The sequence below is a fragment of the Taudactylus pleione genome, unplaced genomic scaffold (genome assembly GCF_031769625.1).
Source record: "Taudactylus pleione unplaced genomic scaffold, aTauple2 ptg000510l, whole genome shotgun sequence".
Lineage (NCBI taxonomy): Eukaryota > Metazoa > Chordata > Amphibia > Anura > Myobatrachidae > Taudactylus > Taudactylus pleione.
The window spans coordinates 4,698,940-4,722,131 of record NW_028284912.1 but is presented as its reverse complement, the minus strand read 5'-3'; the positions used below and the strand labels follow the sequence as shown (position 1 = coordinate 4,722,131).

Genomic DNA, 23,192 nt, shown 5'->3' with positions numbered 1-23,192 from the left:
ATCTGTTGAAAAATGATAGTTAGGAGCTGATTGTCTTGAGCACCTTTTATCATACGCAATGAGTCGCGTATCGCGGACGCGGGGTTGGTGAGCAGGCGGCGCATGCGCGGACACCTTCTTACCTTGGGGTCTATTTACTAAGCAGTGTTATGAGCCACAGTGAAAAGTGATAAGAAAGTAATAAGGTGCCAGCCAATCAGCTCCCAATCAGTCATTTTTCAAACACAGCCTGTGAGATGGCACTTGGGAGCTGATTGGCTGGCACCTTATCACTTTTCACTCTGTCTCCTAACACTGCTTAGTAAATAGACCCCTGTATTTTTTGTGAAAAATACAGTGAAAAGTGTGTGATGTGGATTCACAGGGACAGAGTTTAATCACCTTGCGATATGGGGCAAATTTATCACAGCCAATATGATAAATATGCCCCTATAGGAGGAGATGTGAGGTGCAATGATTAAGGGGTTTATTCATTATCACTTATTTTTTACAAAAGCAGGTGAAAATTAACATTTTCACCTACTTATGGAAAAATTAAGTTTTGGGGTCATTCATCATAAAGGTAAAGCAGGAGATATCACCGATATCTCCTGCTTACCTTTCTCTCCCAATGTGGCTCACTCTGGGCCTGATTCAGACCCGGTCGCAAGCGCTGATCGCTTGCAACCGGGTCGATGGTGGCCCAGAGCGCATGTGCGAGACCCGGATAGCGACGGGCAATCCGTCGCTCCGGGTCTCGCACCAAAGGGGGCGTTCTTTCGATGTTGAGTGACAGCACGCCCCCTTTGGTGGGCGGGCCGGGGGGGTGGCTGCCCAGACAGAGGCGCACCCATCAGAACGCCTACCGTCTGGGAGCGGCCCCACTGACATCACAAGTGATGTCAGTGGGAGAGCTTTCGGCTCTGTTAGAGCCGAAAGCTCTCTGGGACTTGCGGCAACGAGACCCTACCACAAGGGTCTCGTCGCAAGCCCGTCAAGACCATCGCGACCATCATTATGGCCGCTCGCTATAGCTGTGGGTGGTCACCCACAGCTATGCGGGCGGCCGGGAGGCCGTTCTTAAAAAAAAAAAAGACCGGCCCTGATTCAGAGCAAGCGCTCTGTCAGAGCGACCGGCTCTGAATCAGGCCCTCTGTCCCTATACACTAGTATGGGTACAGAAGTTCAATATATTTTCGGTGCTTGACTGTGGGAGCATTCGCCATCCTGCACCCTGCTCCTTCCCTAGGGTTGCGAAGAGGGTCCTACTGTATCCTACCACCAGACGCCGGGGCTTTGTGCTCCTACGTGAACTCTAGTTCATGTAGGCACACTAGCACTGCTGAATCATACTCGGCAGTGCAAAGTTTCACTGCTCCAAAAGGAGCAGTGAAAACATATGGGGAGACTGCAAATTTTCGGATCAGCTGTCTCGGTGCCGGAGCAATAATGAATTGCTCTAGTGCTCGCCGTGAGTTTTGAATGTTTATTATTGGTCCGCCATTAATTACGTGAACTAGAGTTCAGGCAGGCACACAAAGCCACGGGGTCTGGCGGAAGGAGCAAGACAGGGGCAGAGGGATCCAAAAGGATCCGTCTTCGCAACTTGGGACTAAAGATGGTGAACGCTCTGGCAGTCAAGCTCCGAAAATATTGTATTTTCGGAGCTTGATGAATTTAGGTCCCCAAATGGGAATGGGGCAGCGGGCCACATCGGGAGAGGAAGGTAAGCAGGAGATAACTGTGATACTAGTGTATGGGGACAGGGGGCCATTCCGGGAGAGGAAGGTAAGCAGGAGATAACTGTGATACTAGTGTATGGGGACAGCAGGTAACATCGGGAGAGAAAGGTAAGTAGGAGATATCTGTGATACTAGTGTATGGGGACAGCAGCCACATCGGGAGAGGAAGGTAAGCAGGAGATAACTGTGATACTAGTGTATGGGGACAGCGGGCCATTCCGGGAGAGAAAGGAAAGTAGGAGATATCTGTGATACTAGTGTATGGGGACAGCAGGCCATTCCGGGAGAGGAAGGTAAGCAGGGGATATCTGTGATACTAGTGTATGGGGACAGGGGGCCATTCCGGGAGAGGAAGGTAAGCAGGAGATAACTGTGATACTAGTGTATGGGGACAGCAGGTAACATCGGGAGAGAAAGTTAAGTAGGAGATATCTGTGATACTAGTGTATGGGGACAGCAGCCACATCGGGAGAGGAAGGTAAGCAGGAGATAACTGTGATACTAGTGTATGGGGACAGCGGGCCATTCCGGGAGAGAAAGGAAAGTAGGAGATATCTGTGATACTAGTGTATGGGGACAGCAGGCCATTCCGGGAGAGAAAGGAAAGTAGGAGATATCTGTGATACTAGTGTATGGGGACAGCTGGCCATTCCGGGAGAGGAAGGTAAGCAGGAGATATCTGTGATACTAGTGTATGGAGACAGTGGGCCATTCCGGGAGAGGAAGGTAAGCAGGAGATATCTGTGATACTAGTGTATGGAGACAGCAGGCCATTCCGGGAAAGAAAGGTAAGCAGGAGATATCTGTGATACTAGTGTATGGGGACAACAGGCCACATCGGGAGAGAAATGTAAGTAGGAGATATCTGTGATACTAGTGTATGGAGACAGCAGGCCATTCCGGGAAAGAAAGGTAAGTAGGAGATATCTGTAATACTAGTGTATGGGGACAGCGGGCCATTCCGGGAGAGAAAGGTAAGCAGGAGATATCTGTGATACTAGTGTATGGGGACAGCAGGCCACATCGGGAGAGAAAGGTAAGCAGGAAATATCTGTGTTATCTCCTGTGTTACCTTTATGATGAATGGCCCCAAAACTATAATTTTGCCAAAAGTAGGTGAACATTTTAATTTTCCCCCGCTTTTGTAGAAATTAAGTGATAATGAATAGACCCAGTTGATGGCAGAAGTGCAGAAAATCCATTTTATCTTAATTTCACACTATAAAAATCCCTAAAGCATCTGGAGGCTAGACGGCCCCCAAGACCCCGGCCATTTAATTTAAATTTACACATCAGCACGTCTATTTACTCAAGTCAACTACTGAGCTGTTCAAAATATAAATGGAATGTTCATTGGCTATAACATTTCACACAAAACCTTTAGGTGGACACTATATGTTTTTGCAGCGGACATGTGGGGCCACTTCCACGCCTGCTCAAACCCCCCAACCACGCTCCCGCAATCACAGAGCCCCTCCTGTAATTTTTTTTCTGGATCTGCCCCTGGGCGCTCTTAACCAACGACCGACTCCTTCTCCCTGTTGATCATGTGAAATATTAATATAAAGATAGAGAACAATAAAACAATAGCGCATTTTTATGTGAACGGAAAAGTTGGAATTCCCCTCATTCCGATGCTATATCCCCCCCCAGGTAAGGATATTAGTGTCTACGAGACAGTTCTATCACTACAGTAGAAGCTCTCGGTGGGATTAGTTCCGTTTGGTCACAGGTAGGAACTCATATAACTAAAATGTACTTTCTTCAATACTTGAATATCAGCCAGTTGGTCTTTAGGTGCCAACAGTGGTAACGTACTTATAGCAATGTATTCCCTTGTACATCGGGGCTCTGGAAATCTGGTCTCCAGCTAAATAAACCCTTTCCAGGTGTACAAACTATGAATGTTCTGGTTTAGCTGGAGAACAGGAGATGAGAGCACCACCGGTCACTGGGTCAGTTAGGCAAAACCAACAACCTTGTTTACAACAGTGTCACAAGCAGAAGCCTGGTCTTTGTTTTACATTTCACACATTTCACAAAATAACCCAATGACTGTTGTAGTAATGGACACCTGAATATTGCAGCGCTGACCACCTTGGGGGGAGATTTATGAAACCTTCCAGGAAATCCTACTAATGGGCAATAACCCTCTCACAGTACTACAGACTGTGGTTGTGGCCTGGAAACTGGACACACTACAGACAAAGGGAAGTGGTTGCAAACAATCATATTTGTTCTGCATTATTTATTTTCAGTAATTCTATCAAATTACAGGTCAGATTCCCATGAGATAAGATCCTTTTTGTTTTATTTTTACAGATGTTGAGTCAGACGAGTGTTCAGCATAAAAAAGCAGACGCTCATTTCAGCACACCGCTCTTTAGATTTTTGGGGGTCTATTTACTAAGCAGTGTTAGGAGACAGAGTGAAAAGTGATAAGAAAGTGATAAGGTGGCAGCCAATCAGCTCCCAACTGTCATTTTTCAAACACAGCCTGTGAGATGACAGTTGGGAGCTGATTGGCTGGCACCTTATGACTTTCTTATCACTTTTCACTCTGTCTCCTAACACTGCTTAGTAAATAGACCCCTGAGTCTTTGAAACATACACGTTGAAAGAGACAATCAATATCATACCTTCCAACTGCATCACAGAGGCGATCTTGACAGCTTCATCCTGAGAACGTCCATCAGTGACCACCACCAAGACCCTTGGGATGCCTTTCCTCATGCCCGATTCCAGTGTGAATATGTCATCTCTAACATGCTTGATTGCCCGGCCTGTTACACACACAGGAGGAAAACAGTGTAATTATTCTTTGTAGAACATATTTTACATTTATTCCAATCCACCTCTTCCCGAATGTAAACAACTTTATTCCACACACAACAAATTCCATAGAATCCAAAGTAGCTCAGACTACTTATATGTTATAAGTCCTCTGATGTACAAATTAAAATATATCAGAACAAGATAAAATACATTTCTGCTTTTTCAGGCAGAAGAAGTGCAAAGGTATTAGCGAAACGCGTAACAACCACTCTTAAGTGAGAGCTTTAATTTTGTTTTTGTGTTCTATTGTTGTTTTACATTCCATTTTATATTTTATTTTAAGGATACCTTTTTACTATATGAAACTGTGAAGGTTATTCTACTGCAGACGCTATCACAATCTGTCCTCAGGACCCCACACAGGTCACGTTTTGCAGGTCACCCAGCAGGTGCACAGGTGTATTCATTACTCACTGACGCATTGTAAAATATCCACCGGTGGAGCTAATTATTACACTTGTGATTCTGTGAGGAAACATGGAAAACATGCACTGTTTGGGGTCCTGAGGACCAAGTTTGAGAACCTGAGTTCTACTGCAATTCATATTGTCTGCTACTGTAAGAAGCATTCTTTATGACAATACCCTGTGACCTGCCATTTGGGAGAATGTGAATTTCTTGTTGCCATGAATAGCGGCGATTAGAAATTCTATTTATCATGTCTGAACCCTAATCATTAGTAAATATGCCCCTTATGGTGCGTACACACTGGGCGATAAAGTGGACGACTGAACGCTAACGATATCGTTATCGTTCATTCGTCCACTTTATCGTCCATTTTTAACACCAAAAAGATGAACGATGACGACGACGTGCGTTCCCGCGTGTCGTTCGCCATCATCGTTCATCGGGCTGACATGCAGGCCAACCTGACGATCTCGTCAGGTTGCTGCATGTCAGGGAATGGGGGAGAGAGCCCGGCGCTGAACGATATCGTTAATGATATCGTTCAGCGGCTGTGCTCAATGTCATGAACGACATTGAGCACAGCCTGCCGGGGACAACACTACACGATATCGCTCAGGGAGCATATCGTCTAGTGTGTACCCACCATTAGTCCATCACTGAAGTCTACACAACTGTTTGAAACTGCTGATATTTTTACTGAATGAATTATAACATAAAATAGTATATTTTATGAGCGCCGGAGAGCGCATATATTGTGTAACAGAGTTAGGAGGAGATGTATCAAATCTTGGGGGTCTATTTACTAAGCAGTGTTAGGAGAGAGTGAAAAGTGATAAGAAAGTGATAAGGTGCCAGCCAATCAGATCCCAATTGTCATTTTTCAAACACAGCCTGTGAGATGACAGTTGGGAGCTGATTGGCTGGCACCTTATCACTTTCTTATCACTTTTCACTCTGTCTCCTAACACTGCTTAGTAAATAGACCCCTCGGAGAGAGATAAAGTCGAGAAGTTGCCCATACCAACCAAACAGCTTCTAACTGTCATTTTACAGGCTGCGCTAGATAAATGTTTGGTTAGAAGCTGATTGGTTGCTATGAGCTGCTGGGAGGGGGCAGGGCCACTATGACAAGCCCCTCCCCTATATCCCCACGAATTGCAGCATTACGCCGTGAGGGGGTGGGACATAATGATGATAGGTGCCAGCCCACCTGCAGTTGCTGCTTCAAAAGTACTGTAAGTGTGTGTATGTACTACGTAGTTGTTTGTGTGTATGTACAGTATGTTTGTATGTATGTATGCGTTAGTGTGTATATATGTGCATGTTTGTGCTATATACTATTTATATATAAAATCCACCTACAATTCCTGTGTTTGCACCTGCAGATAATTAATATTTCCTATTAGATACTGTCAGTGATATGAAATCTGCACTAGCAACTAGCTATGGCCCTGGGAGCTACTTCATGCAGCTCTTTCTCCTGGGTCTTCTCCATGTCTCTCACAGCTATGCCCGAAAGTCGCTGACTTGACTATGAGAGGGAGGACTGCATCTTGGGATTAATCCTCCCACTCACATATGCTCCTCTGCTACCAATGAAAGACGATGAGCTTTACTGGTGCCGTACCGTCAGAGCCAGAGGAATAACAGCTACAAATTGCAGCTCCTGGGGGTCCAACCAGGGTGCGCTTTAGGAATATATTTACTTAGGTGGCAGAGCAGACTTAAAATAAGAACTCATACTACACATTACTAGCGACCATTTGCTCACACTTATCCTTAGACATGAGCGTTTTGGCTCGCAGTTGCAGTGGATGAGTTTGAATAAACAAGCTGAACAATTGTTGATGTGAAAGTCTTCTACCCTACATTACAGAATAGCTTTGCATCAACACAATGTCAGCCAAAGTACGCAGCGCTGAGGGTGTGCATGCAAAATAAACAGAGACTCTATGTTATTAGATTCCAAGTCTCATTACGCTGACCGAGCCATATTTCCTTATCCCGGGGTAAGCAGGCTTGATGGAAAGAGATAGGAATTACAGGCAGACAGATAACGTACCTGTTTTGGTGTTCCCTCCTTTGTAAGATATACTTCGTATTGCGGCCAACAGGGACTCCTTGCTTTTATATGAGTTTAACTTAAATTCCGTCCTTGCGTCATCACTGAATTGGGCAATTGCCACCTATAAAGGAACATGTGTTGTTCATACAGTTTAATGTGATTGCAATGCGACTCTTTAATAGTGCATCACGGTGATTAAAAAATAAGGAATCTTTATTTTTCAGGAGCAGACCGCAAATAAAAATAATTGTGCCCCTTAATGTAAAGGTTCCTCTTTAGCGGAGGGAAGAAGCAAACTAGCTTTGCAGCTATGGCAGAGTTTTGCAGGGTATTCTGGGAAAAGACGGCGTCTAACAGGTCACCTAGCTCTGCCCTATGGTGTGTTTGCGTTATGCTTTAGGGCAGTGGCATCACTAGGGCGGTGCGGGCCGCACAGGGTGACGCCATCCTAGGGGGTGACACCAAAATAGCTCTACTATTTTGGTGTCACCCCCTCGGATGGTGTCACAGAACGGCTAGCACCAGTTAAAGGCGGTCGCCATCCATAACACACACCCCCCTGTGTCAGGAGAGGTTGGGGATGCTCAGCAGTCTGACAAAAACGGGGGCCTGACACATGGGCATGACCCTGACACTGCACAGATCAGGGGACGTGGCCTCGTGGACACAAGGCCACACCTCTATCGTGTGCGCCGAAGGCGAGGGGAGCTTAAATGCCGCACAGGGTGTCACCACAGTCAGTGACGCCACTGCTTTAGGCCTCATTCACACCTATTAATTTCTCATGCATGCAGTATAGATTGCAAGCTCCACTGGGGCAGAGACCGAATGGCCAAATATGCTCCGTAAAGCGCTGCGGAATATGATTTTGCTATGTAAATTACTTTTGTAAATGGATTTAAAATAGGGAAATCTAAAATAATAATTGAAAAGTGAAACATTTATACAGAACACATGAAATGGACGCCACAAAAGAAAAGTTTATAAAATCTTGACAGACATAGTACTGGCCGAATGATCACAATTGAATAAATTCTCTTTTTATAACACGCGGACGTGCAGGAGATGAAGTGGGCAGAGCTAGAAGAATCTTTAGCCCAGGCCTGGACAAGTTACCTGTGCCTCTGCAGGTGTTGTTAAACTACAAGTCCCAGCATACCTTATCAGCTGTCTGGCAGAGCAAGCTGGGGTAATTAGTTTCACAACAAAAGAAGGGTCACTGGTGGGCCAGAACTGTTGTAGCCAATCAGAGCAATAGAAAGGCAACAGCAGCACAGAGTATTTAGGATCCTTCACCTCTACATTTCCCCTATCACAAGCCTCCACCGCCACTGCTGGGCTTCCTAGGCCACACTTACCTGTGTTCCGTCAGGACCTATCTCATCCAGGGCTCCCGCGGTGCTATACAGGAAACTGATGACTTTGTGGAAGTTGTCGTCTCCAATACTCCAGGACCCGTCCACGAGAAACACCAGGTCGGCTTTAGCTGCTTTGCACACTAAAGGGGTGAAAGCAGTTCTAACCTAAATCACTATCATTTTTATTTAACTGTTTATTTAAATACAGAGTAAAACCAATCATAAATACCAGATGATGCCTTGAATGCACAAAAGTCTAATAAAATATAGATCCGAGAGCACAGGGGGCACACACGGGGAGAAGGAGACCCAAATGTGGGAGCAAACTCCGAAAACCTACAGTTTTCCTATGGGAAAGAGTTCCGGGGATGAGGTGCAGCTGTCCTCGCACGGGAGCAATGATGAATTGCTCCGGTGATAAGTATCCCCCGCTGCAAGGGGGATACTTAATAATACGGCTCCCGATCATGAATAAGGACCTCTGTATCCGACTGAATGTCGACTGTACATTTTGGTGCTATCTTTAGAGTTAGGTTTAGGCTAGAATACGGCAAAAAAAAAGTATGTTGACATTCTCGTGTCAGCATGTTCAATTATGAACATGTCTACTTTGTTTTTTAATCATGTCGACATAGGGCCTGATTCCGAGCCGCTCGCTCTGACAGAGCGCTCGCTCTGAATCAGGACCAGGCTTTTTTTTTTTTGGTGCGGCCTCTTGGCCGCTCACATTGCTGTGGGTGACCACCCACAGCTATTGCGAGCGGCCATGATGATGGTCGCGATGGTCAAGACCATCGCGACCATCGGGCTTGCGACGAGACTCTTGTGGTAGGGTCTCGTGGCCGCAAGCCCTAGAGAGATCTCGGCTCTAACAGAGCCGGAATCTCTCCACTGACATCACTCGTGATGTCAGTGGGGCCGCCCCCAAACGGCAGGCGTTCTCGTCGGAACGCCTCCGTTTGGGCAGCCACCCCCCCGGCCCGCCCACTAAAGGGGGCGAGCTGTCACTCAACATCGACAGCTCGCCCCCTTTGGTCAGAGACGCGGAGCGACGGATTGCCCATCGCTAGCCGGGTCTCGCTCATGCGCACGACGGAGCCGGCTCCGTCGTGCTTATGCGCTGTGGGCCACCATCGACCCGGTTGCGAGCGCTTAGCGCTTGCGACCAGGTCTGAATCAGGCCCATATTGCTTATCCACCTAATGTCCATTTCGACATTCAGAAACTGTTGACATTCTGAACATTGACTTTTCATACTACACCCCGTGATTCAGACTTTAAAACCTCCAGGGGGTATATTTACTAAAGTGCGGGTTTTTTCAGAATTGGAGATGTTGCCCATAGCAACCAATCAGATTCTACTTATCATTTATCTAGCACCTTCTAGAAGATAATAGCTAGAATCTGACTGATTTATAAAAACCTGCACTTTAGCAAATATACCCCCGGGCCTCTGTGCAGGCAATATAGTGATGCCGTTCTCCCTGAATGCTACACGTGCCAGCTGCCAGCCCATGAAGGAGACGGCTGGTCTTCAGGTCAAACTACGGGCAGCAACCAGTGCGTAAATCTCCATCTCTTGTCATATCTAAAATACAATCTAGGTTGCCTTCGCAGACAGTATTAAATGTATACGTATATACATTTTGAAAAAGGTAAATATATATTTATACCATAACTAAGTGACATAATGTGAAGAGATAGATTTCATGGATTTTCATACAATGTAAGCTCCTGTTGGTATAATGTTACCTTCTCTAGCCACAGGGATGGTTGGTGGTGGCGTTACCGGTGGCGGGCGGGTTGGTGCTGCCGTGGGAACTGGAGCTGTAGAAAAAAGCCATAACATAACTCATAATGCAATACTCTTACCAAATCGCTTTAATGTATTGGCATAAATGACCCCCCGCACACACACACACGTCCAATTAGGGGAATGGGCAATTAGGGGAGTGGGCAGCAGGGGCATGATCCCAGGGCACGGACTACACAAGCTGCAACGGAGCATAATATAGCACTCTCACATTTTATATTAGTGCATATAGTAGCCATAGTATATTGGGTGACATAGAATGAAAGTGGTGGTGGGCATGATGAAAGGTTTCGGGGGTGGTGGTGGTATATGAAAATGGCATAAATCATAAACATTATGTAAAGTGTGTGTGGGGGGTAATAACAAAACACAGTGCCCTTATTCACAGATGCCTAGTTTCACCCCATAATGCATGAGTGCACGTTTTCATGCCCCCATGCTGCTAATACATACATGTCGTTTCCACAATGCTCACGCCAGGTCCCTCCGCCTCCTGCATCTGGGCATAGACCGTGATCCTGTATCTAGAATTGGGCATGAGCTCGTAGAAGCAGTGGCGAGACGTCCCCGCAGAGAGGAGATCTTCTTGCTTGGAACCATCTGCAACAGCAAATCGTGGCGGTTCAGTACAGTAAGTCTTCTGTATCAGCCTGTATGGCCATGCTTATATCACTCTGCCTCCAATCAGTATTGGTGAATTATGAATATATATTCTATGTAAGTAGATGATAAATGAAATTTTTTCACCAAATACTACTTTTTTACCAACATTTATATGATAATATTACATGGATTAAAAAAAAAAAATATTTGGGATTTTTATAAAATGGACATATGGGGGCAAATGTAAAAAAAAAACCCTGGCTTTGCCTGTTAAATGATTGCCCCTTTAAAACATCAGGCAGACTCGCTGGGAACTCGCCAATGGCTACATAGCGCAGGTTATTATATTTACACAATGGCCATCTGTTTCAGATTTATTAAAAGAAATAGTAAATAAAAATGCCCAGCGGTAATAACGCTATCTGGAGATGGCATTATGCAGCCAATCTCCCCCCCCCCACACCCCCCACCTCCCCATTTCCCCTACTCGAGCTCAGCCTTTCCTGCCTGCTGACAGGGAGAGCAGAGCCCGGAGTAGGCTTGTATGATCAGCCTGTGTGTCTGATAGGCCACAGGCTGATCACAGTAAAAAAACAAAAAACACTTACCACTTTCTAGGTGGTGGATGACCTGGTGAGCTCCTTGGTGACCTGGTCATCTGATCGTTGTGCCCCGGTCATCCTCAGTTTATTGTAGGGATCAGATGACTGGGGTCAAGCGCAGCCATCATATGACCAGATCAACGAGGAGCTTACTGATCACCTGAATGAATGTCAGCTGAACGGGGTAGGGGGAGGGGAGAACTGTTGGCACAAGCACACAAAGTTTTCGCCTCTGAAACAGGCGAAGGAGGCGGAAAGTCGGACAGGCACAACTTTTCCGACTTTTCGCCTCTAATTGAATACGGGCCTTAGTAGTAAAACCAGCTAGAAGATGCATTGGCTGCAAGGAGGCATATTTAAAGTCTGCAGAGAAATTTAGTGTCAGATTCTGAGTTGGGAGCAAAGAAAAGCAAGTAACGAATCACCATGGCAGCACCATGTGTCACTGCAGAAGGGATGGCCATCGACCATTCATGGCATTCATGGTACCAATGGTTGATGGTTTTGCCATCGATGGCAGAGAACCCAGCAAAGTTTTCTCTCTCTCCCCTGGCGTCAGGTGCAGTGTGCTTAGGGCCTGATTCAGAGCTGAACGCTCTGACCAGAGCGCTCGCTCTGAATCAGGGCCCTCCTCCATGAAAATGGAGCGGCCTCCTGGCCGCTCGTATAGCTGTGGGTGACCACCCACAGCATATGCGAGCGGCCAAAAAGATCTCCATCGGACTTGCGACGGAGACCCTGCGGTAGGGTCTCCCTGCCACAAGCCCTGGAGTGATTTTGGCTCTATCAGAGCCAAAATCACTCCCACTGACATCACTAGTGATGTCAGTGGGGCCGGCTTCAGACGGTAGGCGTTCCCATGGGAACGCCTCCGTCTGGCAGGCACGCCCCCGGCACGCCCACCAAAGGGGGCATGCTGTCAATCAACATCGACAGCACGCCCCCTTTGGTGCGAGACCCGGAGCGATGGAAAGCCCGTCGCTCCCCGGGTCTCGCGCATGCGCACGACGGAGCTCCCTCTGTTGTGCGCATGCGCAGTGGGGAACATCGACCCGCTTGCGAACGTACTGCTGCTCGCGAGCGGGTCTGAATGACCCCCTTAGTTCCAACACCCAATGCGACCCACAAAGCTCCACCCTTCCCGGATTAGTCCGGCGCCTGGCAAGTTCCAACTGCACTGATGGCCGTCGACAGTGTAAAGCATCAATAGTTTCTTGCTGTCAATGTAAACCATCGATGGAAACTATTGATGGTAGAGCCGTCTATGGCCATCCCCCCATATTCCCCCAATGTATGTGAGGCATGTGCAGATATATTTAGATTTGGGAGGGGCGTATCAAACTCAAATCTAAATTACAGCGTAAAAAAATAAAGTTGTCCAGAATTTGTGGGCTACATGCAAAAGCAGCCAGTATTTTTTCACCCTGCATGCAAAATAATAAATGTATTTGCCCCCCTACCCCCCCTTGCATTGCAACATGGTTTGTCCAAGTGCAGTTACTTGTTTTCATTGATTTGCTGTTTGCTCCCAACTCAGAATCAGACCTTTGTTAGTGTTGGAAACGGGGTGAAGCTTGGGTCAATTTTAAATTGCATTATAAAACTGAAACTGCCCAACTTTTGTGAGCTTCAGGCAAAAGTGTCCAGTATTTCCCCCCTTGCAATACAACATGGTTTCTCCCATTGGAAATTTGCACCTTTCAGCTGGTTTTTCTCCTAACTCCCAAGGAGTACCGTAACATTTTACCACGAAAGCAGCGCTTATGTGTTAAATGGAAACACCAGTCTCTTGGCACATAATACAGAGTCTGCACTGTAATATTTATACAAGGTTCTTGATGGGGCTTGTGTGGCAGGCACAGGAATTTAATATAATACTTCACATCTTGCGGAACGGAAGCCAAAGCTGGTGGGATATTGAAAATCTATTCCTGAAAATCACGGAGCATTTTCACAGCTTGGAAGGATTGCCGACTCAGTATCCAAAATATATAATTTTGTCTTCAGAAAAAAAGAAAAAGAAAATACAAAAATTCCAGCCCTGTCAATCCCAATTTAAATATGCACAAACCTGATTCATATGACGGACAAGTAACCGCAGCAAAACTTTAACTCGCGGTAGCGCAGTGGATTCTGGCTTATTTTCTAAACCATAACAATACAATAATTTTTTTCCCATCCGTTCCTGAATTATTGTACTGTCCGTCCCCAGCACAACTGTTAGTGGGAATTCCATCGTTCCATTCTGCAGCAAGAGAGCAGTACTGGTCACTCTATACCTACCTTGTAGGGACTCTATGATGATTCTGTAGGAGGTCGCGTGTCTCTGCATTTGCCACTGAGAACAAATGCTTGTCATCCTAATTTGATAAGCGTTCAAATTTGTCACTCCGAGATACACTGCAAGCAAATATACAAATAGAAGCAGTGAGTGTCGCCATTAGTACTGTATTACAAAAAAAATGGCAAATAAAAAAAACACGTAATAATAACCAGATATTTCACTGTGTTTAAAGAAAAGTTTAGACCTGATTTTAATCTCATAGTTCAGTAATTGGCAATAATCTCAGTTATAAAACAGTAACTGGTAATATCAGTTATAGGACAGTAACTGCCAATAATCTTAGTTATATAACTGTAATACTCTCAGTTATGCCCCTTTTACACCAGAGCTAAAACCCGGGTTATTGCAGGGTTAGCCCGGGTAGCTCCTTGGTGTAAAAGGGGAAAGGGTTGGATTCCTGGGTCGAGTGACCTGGCAATCCAACCCAAGTAATACCCCTTTTCCACCAAAATTCCGGGTCTGACCCGGAGTTGGAACAAAGTTCCTGTCCGGATCAGACCCGGAATTTAGCCGGCGCCGACTTGGGATATTCCCGAGTCAGCGCCGCTCACACCGGAGTCGGGTCTGCATAGACCCGGCTTTCCTGGCGTGAAAGTGGATGCTTGGAGATGACGTCATCTCCAAGCACCACTGAAACCGGACCAATCAGCCGGCTTGCAGCACACTCTAGGTCATCGTGACTCGGAGTGCGCTGTTCTCACAGCAGGGTTTCACGGGCTACGCCCGTGTTAAACCCTTCTATTTACCTGGGTTGGATTGCCGGGTCACTCGACCCGGCGATCCAACCCTCTCCCCTTTTACACCAGGGAGCTGCCCGGGTAAGCCCTGCAATAACCTGGGTTTTAGCTCCGTTGTAAAAGGGGTATATCTTGCAGGGTTTAACACGGGAATGACCCGTGAAACCCTACAGTGTAAATGGCGCATTCCGGGTCACGATGACCTGGAGCGCACAGCATGCCGGCTGATTGGCCGGCTTCAGAGGCGCTTGGAGTGACGTCATCTCCAAGCGTCCACTTCCTCACCGGAAGAGCCAGGTCACTGCAGACCCGGCTCAGGTGTGAACGGCTAAATTCCGGGTCTGATCCGGTTTGGAGCCCTGTTATAGGACAGTATCTTCCAATAATACCAGTTATAGGACAGTATCTTCCAATAATACCAGTTATAGGACAGTAATTGTCAATAATACCAGTTATAGGACAGTATCTTCCAATAATACCAGTTATAGGACAGTAATTGTCAATAATCTCAGTTACAGGACAGTAATTGTCAATAATCTCAGCTATAGGACAGTAATTGGTAATAATCTCAGTTACAGGACAGTAATTGTCAATAATATCAGTTATAGGACAGTAATTGGCAATAATCTCAGTTACAGGACAGTAATTGGCAATAATATCAGTTATAGGACAGTAATTGGTAATAATCTCAGTTACAGGACAGTAATTGGCAATAATATCAGTTATAGGACAGTAATTGGCAATAATCTCAGTTACAGGACAGTAATTGGCAATAATATCAGTTATAGAACAGTAAATGCCAATAATCTCAATTACAGGACAGTAATTGGTAATAATCTCAGTTATAGGACAGTAATTGGTAATAATATCAGTTATAGGACAGTAATTGGTAATAATCTCAGTTATAGGACAGTAATTGGCAATAATCTCATTACAGGACAGTAATTGGCAATAATATAAGTTACAGGACAGTAATTGGCAATAATATCAGTTATAGGACAGTAATTGGTAATAATCTCAGTTATAGTACAGTAATTGGCAATAATCTCATTACAGGACAGTAATTGGCAATAATCTCCGTTACAGGACAGTAATTGTTAATAATCTCAGTTACAGGACAGTAATTGGCAATAATATCAGTTATAGGACAGTAATTGTTAATAATCTCAGTTATAGAACAATGGGCGAGATGCAGCAACCTGAGAAATGTGGGATTGACCGCATTTCTCATATGCACCAAGCCCCATAATGTGATGCACTCCAGGGCTTGGTTGCGGTGGGTAACGCCTATGGGCTTCAATAGGAAGAGTGCTGTGATAGGGATCCAATCGGATCCCTCCCAGCACCCCGCGCGGCTCATGCCTCTTTCTGCCCATGAGCAGAAGGACACCGGAGGGGCTTCTGAGTCATAGACCCGGAAGTCCCTCCATTGCAAAGGGCTGCTCTTACCAATAGAGCGGTCCTTTGCGGTGCTTGTCATGCATACCGGCGTTACCAACGCCGGCATGCATGCGAAGGGCGGCAGGATGCATAAAATTTGCTAATAAAATAAAAAATAACATAGCTAGCGTAGCTACATATTAATACACCCATCTACTGCAACATACAGGCATGTGACAGCCTGCGTGGCTCCACTGGTCATTGTCCCTAAACATACAACGCCCAGTGAGGGTTAGTGGGGCTTCCGCTTACATGTTTTGCCCACTCCAGTTAAGGCTTCGCTGAATCCTGTTGAATAGGAAGCCAGAACCTTCAGGTTATATTCGGTCCCACTGAGAAGGTTGAGAATCAGTATGGTGTTCACGTCATCTCCCACAAATGCCTCCAGCGCTGAACCCACTCCTGAAATACAGCCCAAATTAAACACAAATCCATGCCAATTGCTATGCTACTTTTGGACAACTTATACCAGGCTCCTAATTTTAGAAATTGTCCGTCCCAAGTACAATACATACCATTCATATGTAGCACGTATTCCCAGCACATTTAGAACAACTCTTGGAAATTCCTGATCTACAAATATTTGTACATTGTAAAACCACAGAAGTAGATCTTCCTACAGTATATATAATAAAACGTTCCTATGCTGATCTTTTCCAATACACACAAACACCTAATTAAAACCTTATGTTATTAAAAAGTGTGCAATCTAATAAATGTAAAGTAGCTTTAGGAAACACGGTACATACAACTTCTCTCACGGCACCTACTTTTTTTTTGCAAAGTACGTACTTAAAAATGTTACGAGGTGTCTTTTGATATGGGGGCAACAAATCCAAAAAGTGTGGTTTATTTTACAAAGTGCAAATGGGAACTGACCAACCAGTACTTAGATTCTTTAGATCTAGTGCAAGGCAGAGAGTGAAAGCAAGCGTCTGATTGGGTGATACACATTTCAAAGATTGCATTTTAGTAAATAACCCATAATATGCAACTTGAGTGTGAATAACATATAAGCAATGTGTAAGGAGAAGATCGTATTGAACAAGATGAAACCTATTCCCATGTGATTAGTTGCTTAGCTCCTATATGTGCTGGCTGCCTTTATATAAACATACATTGAGTCGTCAGGAGCGAGGACAGTGCGGCAGACAGGGTTGGACTGGCCCACGGGGTTACAGGGGGCATCACCAGTAGGCCGCACTGCCTGATGGCTCACCACTTGCTTTAGGTGTGCATTGATTTATACATTGTTACTCTATTAGAGGGTCAGTTAATGTCTCTCCAAGCTCTATTTATTAACATTATTTTGACTAAAATAAAATGAAAAGGGGTGTTTTCACACCCTTTTCACATTATTTTAGTATCACCTATAGTTATTACAGGGCAATTGGAGTAGATTTCGTAAAATTCTACTCCAACCCCTAAGTATCACTTATTTTTAGTAAAGCAGATCGCATTTCCCATAATTGTAATGGGAAATGTGATCCGACCAGAGTTACTAAAAATAAAATGTGAAAAAATATCGGGGAAAGCCCTGTGATAATAACGCCACAGTCTCCCCCAGTTACCGGCCTCCTGCCCTGCTCTAACGGGGAGAGCAGAGCCGGGAGTCGGTACCAGTAATCAGCTCTGTGGTCTAAACAGACCGCAAGCTGATTACTGTAAAAAAAAGAAAAAAAAAGTAGTAAAAAAAAAAATTTACTTACCTGACTCCAGGGACCGGTGATCGGGCCTCCGGTGATGACTCCCCTCCGGTCAGCTGGTCTCCCATAGTGCACTGCTGCCTGGTCATCAGGTGATCGGGTCCCAATGCAGTATGGGAGATCACCTGACCGGAGGAATGGAGAACATCACAGGAGGCCCAGATCATGCAGGTTAGTGTAATTAAGGGAGAGGGGGGTCGCGGGTGCGGGGCTTAGCATCGTGGGGGGTAGCAGCGGCGACCGGTCGGCGCATGCGCGGGCACTTAATCACGGTATTTTTTGTGAAAATACCGTGATAAGGCTCCGAAGGGGATTTGCAGGGACAGAGCTTTTTCACAAGCTCTGTCCCTGTAAGGGATTTGTAGTAAATCCCTGTGATATTGCCTAAATTCGCAATGCGAATTCGCTCGGTAATATCACACTACAATCTGCATTCAATATGCGGATTGTAGTAAATAGAGCCCCAAGCCTCTGTAGGGTCTGGATTCATCCCCAAAGCATGGGCCCCAACCACTGCATTCCCCAGGTGGGCCCTTCATACTCCAGTCCGACACTCGTGGCAGACATCACTGGATTCTCCCCCTCTCCCATTGGGTCGTTCTTTAGTCAACCAAAAACAGGCTACTGTTGGGACAGAGCAGAAACAGGGGTCAAGGCATCATGTGATCAATGATAGGTAGAAGCCGATTGGTTGCTATGGGTAACTTGTCCAATTGTCCTCTTTAGAAGGTTTCTATGGACCTCCCCCTAAGGGCCTCATTTATCAACGTGTTTTATCATTCACAACGAGTGATAAAACTTGTTGCATAGGATAACGGTGCTCCAGCCAATCAGCTCCCAACTGTCACCTGTTTGAAAAGTGACAGTTGGGAGCTGATTGGCTGGAGCACCATTTATCATACGCAACAAGTTTTATCACTCGTTGTGAATGATAAAACACGTTGATAAATGAGGCCTGGTTTGTCACTGGGATATAGGGCAGGATTCTGAGCCCAGATTTCAAGCCAGCGTCTCATTGCCTTACACACTCAGGGCCTGATTCATTACTGATCGCAACTGCTTTTACGCACGCAGGCGGACGATTGTTGCGTTCTGCGCATTCTTATGCATCACAGTGCACGAAGGTCTCACTACGATCACGCTGCGAACACAGTGACTACGAAGACCTATTGCAGTGTGATTCACAGGAAGTGACCGTTTGGGGGTGGTGACAGGGTCGGAGAAACGCGGGCTAGTCAGTGCGTTTGGACACTGTTGCAGGGGCATTCATAAATTAGCCACTGCGATGCCATACCCAGCTTGAGCTCCCACTGCGTGCAACGAGGTTAACAATTTCAGAGTAAGGTCAGACCTTGTGCAACTGCGTGAGGCTGCGATGGTACTTGATGTTACCGATTGTTTTGCTATTTTGCTAAGTATTACGGATGTGAGTAAGGGGATATGGGTGTCCTTATGTTAGACCGCGACGGCATTGAGATTGCAGTCATTAGTATCTGCGTGCAATTACGGAGCTGCGATCGCAGTTCCAATCCGTAATGACTCAGGCCCTCAGACTCCTTGTATTACTGGCGGAACACTTAACCTGTCGGCCAACTATAAGCTTTTAAAATGGTTGTGGTGAGCCGCATATTGGAATGTGTCCTAGGAGAATTTGGCCTCATCATTCTCACTGCTGGCTTTTCTGAGAGTACAGTGATTTCTTTTCCCCACTTAACTGAACTTTTCCTGGTAAACTAGCTTGTAAATGAAACGTAAATCTCTCATATTTGGCAGATGGATTACGTGACAGAATTCCAGACAGCTTATATGTGATATTTCAATATTCCCATGTGTATTTTTACTTTCTTTGAGTGCTAAACCCTCTCCGAGTGCAATTCTGTGCTCTCAGGATCTTACCCCTCCCGGGGCATAACTTACTAGGGCAATGTTGCTATACCATCCAGGAAAACATTATAAGGAGATCAGCGACACCAGTGCTAATATAGCAGGACACTGCACCAGGATAATACGAGTGTTCTACATTCCGCCCTGACGGAACCTGGCTTCTGTGCACAGCCAGCATTCTACATAAAGGAATACAACTCACCCGTTGTAGGCTTGTACACGATTCTGTATCCCATTGTGGGGGACGGAGGGGGGTCCCACGTAATCCTTAGCTTATTATACCATTCATCAGACACACGCAGGTTCCTTGGCGCAGATAGCGGCACTGTGGGGGGAAAACAGGCGGGATAGGGGCAGAAATCAGATGCATGGTGGCTCTGGGCACTTGGTCAATTGTGCAACTGGTAAAATTCTCATTGTAAATTGGATAGGATAGTAAGAATAATTTAGGACAGTGCGAGCAGCTGTCTATTTTTGTGCAATTGTGCCTTCAGTCCCCCATGTACATACCAAAGCCCTAAGAACCCCTAGGCAAGATACCAGTGTGGACCACCTTTTCCCAGCCTTTGTAAATAAAAACAGAAAACATGCACATGAAAAATGGATAACAGACAGTAATTCAGTGGCCACTGAGCCCCAGAGCAACAGGCAGGAGCCTAGGTTGCCTAATGGTTGATCAGACTCCGGTATATATACATAGATGTAAGTCTACTTTAGTTTTCACTCATGGCACGTGATGTCACACAGGATGAGGGAACTACACTTGAGCTGCTAAAGGAGGCAAGTAACCAAACTTTGCTCTTGAGCAGTGCATGCACTCAAACAATATACGGTATGTGCATTATTAATGGACAAATCCTATATGTGTGTGTTATTACATATACCTAAGATGTGTCATAGCTTTGCTGTAGTGCACTTTTTTTTTTACATTATAAGGACTTTGCATTTAAAAGGCCACTTGTAGACCCCAAAGATGGAAGATTCCAGTAATTAAATCCGACGTATGACACTGTAACAAGTGAGTATATAGCATGTACGTACATGTACTCCCAGAGGCGGATACAGCGTTTCCTTCACCACTGAAATACACAGGAGTCACGGTGACTTTGTACTCTGTGTCCGACAACAGAGACTGTAACACGATGTCGTTATCCCTGTTGGATACGACTTTCTGTGGACACAAGATGGAAATGTGTTGTTACATTGTGTATTAGTGGTAACTGTTACTGAGCAATTGGGCTGAATGAGAGGAACGGTGCGATATATAATGCTAATATTGCAGTAGAATAGCTGTGTAATGTCACAATGTTCTAGATGACATGCAGTTACCATTACAACAACCATGTTGACATTCACAGGCCAAGATTATGAATGTAAACAAAACATACCCTATTACCCGTACGTACACAGGATACGGGATGTGACCTTTATGTGCTGCAAAGTGAGAACGTATGCTGGAGTGCAGATATTCCGTGGAATTTCCAGATTTGGGAGAACCACAGTTCTGTCCAACACAGAGAGAGTCAATTTTCCCTCACAAGGGATATTTATTGTTTAACCTTAAAAAGGAGAGATATACTAAGCCTTGGAGAGAGATAAAGGGGGTCATTCAGACCCGGTCGTTAGCGCCGATGCGCTCGGACCGGGTCGATGGCCCCCCACAGAGCATGCGCACGACGGCGCCGGTGCCGTCGTGCGCATGCGCGAGACCCGCTACGACCGACAGCACCGGTCGTAGCGGGTCTCGATCCAAAGGGGGCGAGCTGTCGATGTTGATTGACAGCTCGCCCCGTTTGGAAGGCGGGCCAGGGGGGTGGCAGCCCAAACGGAGGCGTTCCCATGGGAACGCCTACCGTTTGGGGGCGGCCCCACTGACATCACTAGTGATGTCAGTGGAGAGCTTCCGGCTCAGACAGAGCCAGAAGCTCTCCGGGGCTTACGACAAGGGAGACCCTACCCTAGGGTCTCGTCGTAAGCCCCGATGGTCGCGATGGTCTCTGACCATCGCGACCATCACCGGAGCGGTCGTTAGAGCTGTGGGTGTTAACCCACAGCCTAACGACCGCAACAGAGGCGGGCGGTCAGGATGCAAGTGGCCGTCCAGTTTCTGAGCGACCGCTTGCATCCTCCGACCGCCTCTGAATGAGGCCCAAAGTCTCCTAACTGCCATGTTACAGGCTGTGTTTGGATAATGACTGTTAGGAGCTGATTGGTTGGTACTTTATGTCTCTCCACTTTATCTCTGTCCATTGGCTTAATGCATCTGCCCAATAGTGATCTACCCAATCAGATCCCATCAAATGAGGACTTGTCTGGTTAAACAGATAAAGGGCGTGTGTCTGAGTCAGACATAACATAAGTCCAAATGAGGTCAGATCTCGCAGACACCTGCTAACTGTGCATGAGCCGCCCAAAGCAATCGCAGGCCACACGTGCATCGCACCACGCAACCACACATGGACGGAGACATAAAGTGCGGATAAAGTGATCCATGCGCTGATGGATCACTCTGTGTGAAATGGGCATTTCCAGGATGCAACTGGTGCGGTTTCCGACCGATGCACAGAACAGAATTGTCATGGGAGTATGGTGGGCGTGTAGGACGACTTCTGCGGACAGAGAAGAGAGACGCTTGTTTCTGGCGGGTCTTTTGCACGCAGCATGGGGAGGGTGTCCTAGTACTAATGCTGAGGGCTGTGGCTGTAAGTAGGCTGCGGCCGCCAAAAGGACAAGTGTCTGCGGATCATCTGTCTGACTCAGTATTAGGCCTAGGACTGTGGAAGTTGCTGTTATATTTCATACTTATGTCACAAGCTCAGGACATATATATATATATATATATATATATTTATATAGAACTCTGAATGTGCATCCTCTCTGCATTACACTACATCATTTATACTGGGGAGGAGCAGAAGAGGGAGTAGAATGATAATGGGCCTCATTCTCAGTCATAGCCTGCCGCGATCGCTTTAGTGTCTTTTATGCTAATGCCAGTATCGGGCCGTCCCCCTGGGGTGCGTCTGGCTGTGCAAGGACTGAGGCGCCCGCTTTCAGAGTCCGTACACGCTGTAATACGGATTGATGCATCCTTAGATGCCACCATCGCTTGCGCCATGGAAACTTGCACCAGCCCCGCTATGGGTAGTGCAGATTCTCCGTCAGATGATGGCGTCCTATGCGAGTGGTTGAGCGTCTGTGTACTCAGCCACTTCCACTGACGCACCTGTGACAGTCCAATAACAGCGCCCATAAGATGGACCATCTCCGTGTGTGCGCTACGACACCTCCCTGTTACCAGTAAATTTCCGACACACTTCTATGCGCATGCGTCTGAAATTGCAACTGTGGCTCTGCACGGACACAATCGCATCTAAGTCGCACTGTCTAAGTCATACCATGCATGCGACGCAATCGGGATGCATGCGCGGTACAACTTAGACGCCTGTGCAGTAGCAGAAAATCGCTACGTCCGACATCGGCAGCATGTTCACCTTCAGGTCCAATAAAAATTAAGCATTTTTGAAAACCGTGACCAATGTCATATAGTAATAACTAAGCTAAACATATTTATTATCGAACTAGAGAATGAGAGAAGAAAGAAAGTGAATGGTAACGGAAGACCATTGTAAATCACTACAGTGATGAATGCAGTTTATACTATCTATACCGGTGG

At 46.1% G+C, this 23,192-nt stretch overlaps 1 protein-coding gene across 3 annotated transcripts in view; it reads right to left on the bottom strand.

Annotated features, from left to right (window-relative positions):
- The window catches only part of COL14A1 (collagen type XIV alpha 1 chain), a 254,844-nt gene that overhangs the window by 99,606 nt on the left and 132,046 nt on the right, over nucleotides 1-23,192 (bottom strand). For all 3 annotated transcript variants that reach the window (XM_088450204.1, XM_088450206.1, XM_088450205.1), the window contains 9 exons: nucleotides 20,558-20,687; nucleotides 19,719-19,841; nucleotides 16,179-16,328; nucleotides 13,689-13,805; nucleotides 10,654-10,800; nucleotides 10,140-10,214; nucleotides 8,388-8,527; nucleotides 7,027-7,150; nucleotides 4,361-4,504 (listed from right to left, as the gene is read on the bottom strand). In XM_088450204.1, the coding sequence (XP_088306330.1) occupies nucleotides 4,361-4,504; nucleotides 7,027-7,150; nucleotides 8,388-8,527; nucleotides 10,140-10,214; nucleotides 10,654-10,800; nucleotides 13,689-13,805; nucleotides 16,179-16,328; nucleotides 19,719-19,841; nucleotides 20,558-20,687 (1,150 nt within the window). The remainder of the gene's footprint in view (nucleotides 1-4,360; nucleotides 4,505-7,026; nucleotides 7,151-8,387; nucleotides 8,528-10,139; nucleotides 10,215-10,653; nucleotides 10,801-13,688; nucleotides 13,806-16,178; nucleotides 16,329-19,718; nucleotides 19,842-20,557; nucleotides 20,688-23,192) is intronic.